The 9250-nt window shown below is 48.1% G+C and overlaps 1 protein-coding gene across 1 annotated transcript; it reads right to left on the reverse strand.

Moving 5' to 3' along the window:
• Positions 1–1011: 1011 nt before the first annotated feature.
• Positions 1012–8693, reverse strand: BPIFA2 (BPI fold containing family A member 2). Its single transcript, XM_047069150.1, has 7 exons — positions 8537–8693; positions 6713–6857; positions 5944–6051; positions 4858–5010; positions 2427–2508; positions 1268–1331; positions 1012–1031 (listed from the first exon to the last, which is right to left on the reverse strand). Exons 1-7 carry the CDS (start codon positions 8691–8693, stop codon positions 1012–1014), a joined length of 729 nt encoding a protein of 242 aa, XP_046925106.1.
• Between the last annotated feature and the right edge of the window lie 557 nt (positions 8694–9250).

Below are 9250 nucleotides of genomic sequence, written 5' to 3' on the forward strand. Positions count from 1 at the left end.
CTCACCTTAGGAGCAATGGCAGATGTGAAAAGACTGATCAGAGGCCAAGACTAGAGCCAGGGTTCAGGGCTCGGTATATGACCAGGATCGTGGATCAGTCTGAGATCAAGGTCAGGGCTCAGTCTGTGACTAGGACCCAGGCTCATTCTGGGTGTCGGAATAAGGTTCAAGGTGCAGAGTGTGATCAGGTCAGGGTTCAGGCTGGGGCCAGGGTCACAGCTCAGTCTATGACCAAAATTAGGGCTCAGCCTGCTGCTAAAAAGAGAGAAGCCAAGCCTTGCTTTGGCTTCACCACAGGTGCCTGTGGAGGGGCCTCATCTCCTGAATGGGGCACACACAGAGCCACCCCTTACCTTTGGTTGGGCATCACAGCAGCCCTCCTCATGCCCCGCTTCAGGCAGCAGCTTGCGGTTTGCTGTCCTTTGGAAGTTTATCTGAAGGGACAAAATAAATAGCAGGCCTCATTCTCCAATAGAAACCAGACCCCAATGGCTGCTGCTCTCCAGCGGGTCAGTCTGACAGCCATGGGACCTCAGGCATGTCAGTCCACTTCTCTGAGCCTCAGTTTGTTCATCTGTAAAATGGGTATAATGACAGCACCCACCCCACAGGGTTGTTGTGAGGCTCCAATGGGATGGTGTATGCAGAGCGTAGAGAGATCGCCCAAGGAACTGACCTGTGGCTGTTTCCATAGAAGGGCCACCTCCAGGACCCTGATACCTTCACCTACCCACTTCTACTGCTCGGCAACCCCAGCCACGCCTGGAGACCCAGAGAACAAAGAAAGCCGCTCCCCCACCCCCCATGGCTGGAAGAGAAGCCACGGCTTTTCACAAGGAGGGAAAGAGGCCAGCTTTTCCTCTGAATCCACTCATCAGCCTCCGGTGTTTACAATCTTGGTTCACCCGGGAGGAAACCCAGGCTCAGAGAGGCAGACCCACTTGAACAAGACCCCATAGCTGCTAAATAGCAGAGCCAGGATTTGAACCCAGATATGGCCGCTCTTCTTTCTCACATCTCACAGGCAGGTTCTGTGGGTTTAAAGAGGGATGATAGAGAGCTCTCAGAGGCCCACAGAACCCCCTCAGTTCTGCAAAGACTCCATCCAGCCACACTCCCCCAGCTTGCTCAGACGTTGGGTCCTCCTGCTTCTCCAGGGTCCCCTGGCCAGACCTACCGTGGGGTGGGTGCAGGGTTCGTGCTTAACCTTAGAAGGCTGCAGAGGGAAGAGCTCCCCCCCTGCCGCCGTCCCCAGGCTGTGACTTACCAATGATGTCATGTAAAATATGTTCATCCACGGTGGAGACCAAGAGGTGGATCAATGGGCACACCTGTGGGGCGGGGGGGGTGTGGGGGGGGGTGGGCGGAGAAACAGGGCAGAAGGGAAGGAGGGAGGGGGAGGAGGGCCAGGAACAGGAAGGAGGACAAATCATTATCAGCTGGGGAGAAACTGCCAGCTGCCCAGGAGTATCTCAGAACCTTTGACCCTTAGGATTCTAGAACAACAGAAACTTAGAAGTCTAAAACTAGAGAACAATAGGATGTTAGAATTCTAAAACCTTAGAACGTTGGAACCCTAGAACCTTGAGAATCTAGAATGTTCACATCCCAGAACCCTACACTCTTGGCAACCTTGAACCTTGGCACCCTGGAATTTTAAGGAATCAAATGGGGCCCTGGGAACAATAGAGCAGAGTTTCTCACCATTCTTTGTGTACAATCCCCTGAGGATCTCACTAAAATGCAAATTTTGACTCAGCACATCTGGGGTGGTGGTGGGACGGGGGGGCGGGCTGAGAGCCTACATTTCTAGTAAGCTCCCTGGTGAGGGTCCATGCTGCCGGTCAGAGGACCACATTTTGAGTAGTGAGGCTCCCGTTCAGTGAATCACAGAGCCACGTGGAGGATTTTTCTTTCACAAACCCAGATTCCCAGCCCCCTTCCAGAATGACTGATTCAGAATCTCTGGAACTTTGTGTGTACATATGTGTGTACGTATGAAAATGATGAAAATACCTATTTTTACAGGTTGGTGTTTATTGCTTTAATTAATTATCTAAGTGATATTAATTTCTAATTATGGTGGAGATATAGTTTTCCTTTAAGATAAATGTATTTAAATAAGTTTAAGTAAAATTGCATTGTTTAAAGGAACACATTAGCTAAAAAGGCCAGGTAGATATGGCCAGTGGCTCAAGTTTGGGACCCAATGATTTCAGCTACTGTCAGGCCCTGCTCCTCTCTCCTGCTCCCCAGGCTGAGTAAAGGGGTGCAGGTTCCAGCTGACAGCCCAAGGAGAAGTTTGCACCTTGGAAGAAAAGGTGCCAGAGAATACGATCAGGCCTGTGAATGGTACACCTGCCTCCCTTCTCCGCCCCCCCCCCGCCCCCCTCATGTCTCTGGGCCCCCAGGAGTGGAGGACTCACATCCTTCTCTATTAGGTGGGACACAGTCTTTTCCAGGATGCTGGTCATGGAGTTCAGGACCTTGTTGATCAGTTGACTGTGGCTGGAAAAGAGAGGCAACTGATAAAGCCAGGCAAGTGGGGAGAACTGCCACATAGCAGCGGGGAGGAGGGTGGGAGATGATGTAGCACCTTGAAGTCATATAGACCCAGGGACACTGTGACACCTTTCTAACCACAGAGTGCTGTTCAGGGGCACCCCACGTCTGACCAGAGGCTCACCTCAACCTGTGAGAGTCTCCTCACGACCTTAAGACTTCATTCATTCATTTATTCATTCAACACTTATTTACAGATCACCACCTAACATGCCAGGCACTAAGCTGGGCTGGGGCCACGGGGAGGAGCAAAACACAAGCACCATGCCTCCTGGTACCTAAGCATGAAACAAGTCTTGCTAAGTCTGGCTCCTTCCCACCTTCAGCTCTCAGCATGACCGACACCTCCTCCGAGCAGCCTTCCCTGACTGCTCGCCTAAGAGAGTGCTTTGCATCAGACCGCTATGTGTCTGACATTATAATCTGACATTTTCTTTGAGGGCTCTTTACAGATGGACTAGAAGCTTGTCTGCCTGCCTTTCCCTCAGGACAATAAACTCCAGGAAAACAGGGTCCTTGTCTGTTGTCATCAAAAATTCTCCAGAGTTCAGAGCCTATCTGGGACATAGCAGATGTTCAAGCATTTTTGGCTAAAAGAAGCAATGAAGTAAATATAGAATTAAATATATAAGGACAACTTGGGACAAGTACTCTGAAGAGCTAGAGTAGACTATTTCGAGGGAGAATAGAAGGAAACTTTTTAAAATCTTTTTTTTAAGTTTATTTATTTTGAGAGATAGAGAGCAAGAGCATGTGTGCAAGCAGGGGAGGGGCAAAGAGAGAGGGAGAGAGAGAATCCCAAGCAGGCTCGGCACTGTCAGCACAGAGCTCGATGTGGGGCTTGAACTCACAAACCATGAGATCATGACCTGAGCTGAAATCAAGAGTCAGACGCTTAACCAACTAAGCCACCCAGGCGCCCCAGGAGGAAGCATTGCTAGAACCTGAAGGTTAAGAAGAACATGGAGGTGGAGGGGCAAGGTGTTCTAGGAGGCTGGAACAAGGACAGGTCTAGAGGTGGGAGAGAGCTTCTCTGAGCCCAGAGTAAGGGCCAGCGTGCCTGGAACACAGTGAGTGATGGCAAGAGCACAGTGATCTGAGGGTGGGGCCAGGTCATACTGAGCCCAGACAGCTGTGGGGAGCACTTGGGGTAAGCAGGCTGGGGGCAGTAGAGAGGAATGCCATTTCACAGATGTGGACACTGAGACCCAGAGTGACGGGATGAATTCCCTGGGACCTGCAGACAAGGCCGTATCCAGCAGGGCTCAGGTCTGTCACTTTGTATCCCAGCCTTCCCAAATAACGTCAGGCAGGAGAGCCTTTCTTTGGTTTGGGCGGGGGGAGGGAACTTCAGGCAACCTGCGGTCATATCCCTCGAGAGGGGTATGGTAGAGTGACCTCTGCTCATAGCCCTCACGGCTGAGAGCTGAGAATCCAGCCTTGTTTCCTCCAAAGCCAGCCTGCCCCAGCCCTCAGCTTCCAGCCTTTCCTCCTCCATGAGCCACCTCCAGGGTCACCCTTCCTCTCCCATTCCTCTTTCCCCACCAAACGTGCCCTTTCAAGCACAGTTTAAGGCACAGGTTTTGTGGATTAACAGGGATCGATGATTTTAATGGAGAGGATTGAGTTTTCAAGATCTCATTTTGGGAATTTTCCAGTGGGTGGAGGCCTCTCTGGGGGCAATCGGAAATTAGAGCCCATGGTAAGCACTGACTTCTCTTCTCCCCCCACCCCCACATGGAGGCAAGAAGGTGAATACAGTTTGTTGTTGTTGTGATTACGGGATATAACATAATGATAGAGGGGTCCATTTTGCAAGAAAAAGTAACAGTCCTAAATGTGCACATGCACAAAACAACAGAGCTTCAAAAAGCAGGAAGCAGAATCCTGGCAGCACCGTAAGGTGGAACGAACAGATTCGTGCTCAGAGGTCAACACTCTGGTCTCGGTAACGGAGAGAACAAGGAGACAGAGTCCGCATGGGTATTATGATCCCTGAGAGCTTAGTGTGTGCCAGGCTGGGTGCCAGACACTTGTGTCTTTCCATCTGGTCGGCTCAGCAACTGAGGAGCAGGCATTATTATCACCTTCACTGAAGGGAAAACTGAGGCTCGGAGGGGCTAAGTTGGTCACAATGTTACAAGCTGGTAGCAGAGCCAAGGTCTGTCTGACTCCAGAGCCGAAACTCCTTTTCGCCACATGGTGCTGCCTCGTGGGTATAGGAATAGGGCTGAGATTAGGGGTCCTCAACTCCCCCGAGAGCCCAGCTCTGCTGAGGTGGAACAAGGGCCTTACCCGTCCAGCAAGGTGATGGAGATGCTGTCTGAGTCACTGAGGCATTCTCCCACGACCACTTTGGGGATGCCAGTCTGGGCATCGGTTTCAAGTCTGAGGCTAGTCAGGAGGTCCAAAGAAACCTTCAGGTTGACCTTCTTGCCAATGAGAGGCCTGTAGGAAATAAGATTCCCAGTGAATGCAAGTCGAGAAGGCCTGCTAAGCTTCCTCCACTGTGGGTACGCACTACCCAGGATGTCTATGGCTGATGTCAGTGTCATCTATATTCCTTATGAGACTGACATATTTATGTTAGGGGCGTCTTTGCCTGGCCACATGGATATGGCTCATATGACATTTTTATATAGCACCACTGTAATAATTAAAATAATAATAGTTAACAGTTATCGAGGGCAAATTATATGCCAGGCATTTCTAAAATGCCTGGATTAATCCATGTCATTACACAAACACCATGAGGGAAAAGCACTATTATCCCTATTTTCAAAATGGGGAAATACTGGTACGGACAGGCTAAGCAACCATCCCAAGATCTCATTGCCAATGAATGATGGAGCCCCCATGTCCTCCATTTATCTGCTTCCACACATGCTCATTCTCCTATCTATCTTTCTTAAAGTCATTAATATACTTTAAAATTGTATTTGTCACATACGCCCTTCATTATATACTGTACAATACTATATGCATTAGGCACAGTGGTCCTTGCTATTCAAAGAGAGTCTCAAGAGAGCAGATAATGCTGGAGGAAATTTTGCCAAAGAGTTGTGAATGCTCATGTTTTCTCAATTTTTCAAATTTTACAATTAGATTGTAAAAGTTACAAATTTTACAACTGTACAAATGTTACGATTTCAGAAATATTTAATGGAAGGTTCTTTTAAAAGAGACTTGGTGATGGCCAAAGTTCATCAGAACATTTTAAGGGCTCAGATCTTAGAGCTGGAAAGGCCCCCTCATTTACAGATTGGGAAACTGAGGCCCAAGGCCACATAGCAGCATGGAAAAGTGCCTGGTTCCAATTTGGGAATCCCCTGGCCATGCTGCACTGCCACTCCCCAATCCCAGATTCGAATGCATACTCACAGAGCCAGGGTGACATTAGCGGTGACGGGGACCCTTATGTTAATGCCTTCACCATCAGGAGTCAGTTCAATTCTGATATTCAGGATGCGGGAGTTAAGGATGTTCAAGCTGTGCAAAAACCACGGTTTGCCTTTGTTATTCCTCGTGACAGCCATGCTACCCTGACGCCAGCATCTCGCTGAGCATTTGGGCCTCACCACCCCTGCCTTCTTTGGCCTTCAGGGTCGCCCTGTTTGGAAGTTTGATCCTCTCCGTGTTGGGGCGTAGCAAAAACGGGCACTCAGACGGATGTCATTTCCCCCACAGATTCCGGGGAGCAATAAGTGTCAGCATCAGAACTTGAACCCAGAACCGTCTGACTCCAAAACTCTATGTGTGGAGCCAGCTATGTGGTATGCATTCCAGTTTTCTCTCTCCTGAGGGGATCCAGACTTTTACCCTCAGCTATATTTGGAGAGGAAAGGTCTTATTCCTTGGAAGAGGGACTTCAGGCACCCGCAAGCAGGTGGGGGTGAGGATTAAAGGGACCTTCACCGGGATCCCGAAATTACAGAATGTGGAAGCCCAAACCCATGAGCTGCTCGGACTGGCCCCCGGCCCTGCTTCTAATTTGCCCAAGCCCTGATGAACCTGGCCTCAGACGGCCTCAGCTCTATGAGGAGGAGCAAGGTTTATCCACCCTTCTGTCTTTGATCTTAAACTCACCTCCCCAAAGGTGTGTGTTCCCTTTTCCTGAAGCAAAGCTCTCCACCTTGAAGCATCAACTCACCTCAAAGTCCCGTTCTTAAGTGAGAGGACCTTCGAAAGAGCATCGTTCACCAACTTCTCAGCTTCCTGCAGCTTCTGCTTGGCCAGCTGCCAAACCTTGGAATCCTGAAGCACCGCCACGTCAGCCTTCAGTTTCTGAAGGATAGCTGACAAAAACAATTGCCATTGAGAGTTGTGTGCCATTTATGGAGCAGTGACCATGTACGAGGCGCTAGGTAAGACCATTTGCCTATGTTATTTTATTTACTCTTCCTAACAACCCAAATGAGGTAGATATTGTTATTATCTGCATTTTCAGATGAGGAAATAAAGGACCGAAAGGTTAAGAAATGTGCCTAAAGTCGTGTGGCTGGGGAGCCTTTTTTCCTTCCGTGCTGCCTTCGTACTAATACATACTCATCATTCGTACCCAGAGCAATCGATCAACGAACGAGGCAATTGATATCGATTGTACACCAGCTTCTAGTTGAGGTGTGGGGGGGGGTGGTCTATTGCTCTGAATGAGATGTTCACACAAGTTTCAGAAACTAGGTCAAACAAAATGAAGAGAATAAACTAAGAAATGGAAAATCCAGAATCAAGGGAAAAGTATGGCTCCAACTCATAAAAGTGGCAAATGGGAGTTCGAGGATGAGAGCTTGGCAGCAGGCATTTAGAGGCATTCGTAAAGGGGTGCCTGCGTGCCTCAGCTGGTTAAGGGTCCAACTCTTGTTTTCGGCTCAGGGCATGATCTCACAGTTTGTGAGATTGAGCCCCAAGTTGGGCTCTGCACTGACAGCACAGAGCCTGCTTGGGATTCTCTCTCTCTCCCTCTCTCTCTCCCTCTCTCTCTGCCCCTCCCCAGCTCCCACTCTCCCTCTCTATCTGAAAGTAAATAGACAAACATTTACAAAACAACAACAAAAAGAAATCAGAATTTAAAAAAGAGACAAAATTAAATAAATATAAAGCTAGGTAGCTTTAAAGCTACCTAGGCTTAGGGGCGCCTGGGTGGCTCAGTTGGTTAGGCATCTGACTCTTGGTTTTGTCTCGGGTCATGATCTTGCAGTTTGTGGGATCAAGCTCCATTTTGGAGCTGTTAGCATTGCTGTTAGCCCGGAGCCTGTTTGGGATTCTCTCCCTCCTCTCTCTCTGCCCCTTTCCCCCTCCCCACTCAAACGTGTGTGTGTGTGCGTGTGTGTGTGTGTGTGTGCGCTCTCCCTCTCAAAATAAATAAATAAACTTAAAAAAAAGCTACCTAGGCTTAGGGCTTAAGTATGGCTAATTTCCAATGAACTCATACAAATTAATAAGAACATTGAACAACGTAGCAGAAGAATAGGCTATGAATATGAACAAAATGTGCTAAAATATGTAAACAGCTAATAAAATATGGAAAAAATGAGTGGATTCTTTCATAATTGGAGAAATACAAAGTGAAATGAGTTATAATTTTTGTCTATGAGATTAGCAAAACACTTAAGTTGCCCATACTAGTGCTGTCAAGGGTTGGGGAGGGGAAGGCGCTCTCCCAAGACTAACGGAGAGAATGTTAATGTAAGGGATTATTTGTCAACAACTACTGTAATTTAAAATATGCATAACTTTTGAACTTTTGAAATCTCACTTTTAGGAATTTATCCTACGTGTATATTAGGAAAAGTTTGCCATGATGTAGTGTGTAAAGGGATATTCATTTGAGCATTGCTTATTCCTAGAAAAATAAGTGAATGAACTAGAACTGAATAGCCACCTTTCTCAGCAAACCACTCATAAAGAGCATCCCCTGGTGGCAGCCTCTGGTAATGCGGGCATAGAATTTAGGCCAATCATCTTGATAACTCACATTCAACTGTATTGTCAATGGTCTCAAGTCCTTTCTCAACAGCAGGTTTCAGCTTGTCCACAACATTATTCAGGTCGTTGCTAAGGTCTCCAAGAAGAGATGCCGAGGTCCCAGTGAGCAGGCCGCACAAGAGAACAAGTTTCCAAAGCTGAAGCATCTTGTCTTAACACTTTGACACCAGGAGGAACAAGAGTGAGAATTACCCAGAGAGAAAAGGATCATCTTTGATAAGCACCTGTTACTCTTACACTTAACATTCCTTTAAGGTAGATGTGGTTATCTGCCGTTTTACAGATGGGCAACCCAGATCAGAAAGCTAGAGCAACTTGCCCAGAAACACACAGTCAGTGAGTGGAGGAGCTGGAATTTGGCAAGTCACACTTAGTTACAAGTCTGTGCTCTTTACACAAAGGTCCTTTGCACATGCTAGCGCCTCTGCCTCCCTGTCTTTGCAATTTTACCTAAGTTATTTCCTACTGACTCTCCAGCTTCAGTAAGACATCACGCCCTCTGTGAAGCCCACTCTGGCCCCTTCCCAGAGTCAAGGCTAGGGGGCACCCCCCCACACACACCATCTTGCTGTCTTCGTCCTCTGATCAGAGTTCTGGATGTCAATAATAATGCTACACTCAAAATATTAGCTAATCCAAGTGGCCCCATCCTTCTGTCTCTTGCCCCCCAAATATTCTGAAGATCGCCACCAGGGTGGCACCA

Source organism: Lynx rufus, unplaced genomic scaffold, assembly GCF_022079265.1.
Source record: "Lynx rufus isolate CCGP_SWC_20201006 ecotype Redwood Valley unplaced genomic scaffold, mLynRuf1.p SCAF_8, whole genome shotgun sequence".
NCBI classification, from domain to species: Eukaryota; Metazoa; Chordata; class Mammalia; order Carnivora; family Felidae; genus Lynx; species Lynx rufus.

Coding starts and splice junctions, on each gene's coding strand:
- BPIFA2 (XM_047069150.1), bottom strand. CDS start 8,693: ATGCTTCAGCTTTGGAAACTTGTTCTCTTGTGCGGCCTGCTCACTGGG. Junction 6,858..8,536: donor CATTGACAATACAGTTGAAT/GTGAGTTATCAA, acceptor TGTTTTTGTCAG/CTATCCTTCAGAAACTGAAG. Junction 1,332..2,426: donor CCCACCTAATAGAGAAGGAT/GTGAGTCCTCCA, acceptor CCCGCCCCACAG/GTGTGCCCATTGATCCACCT.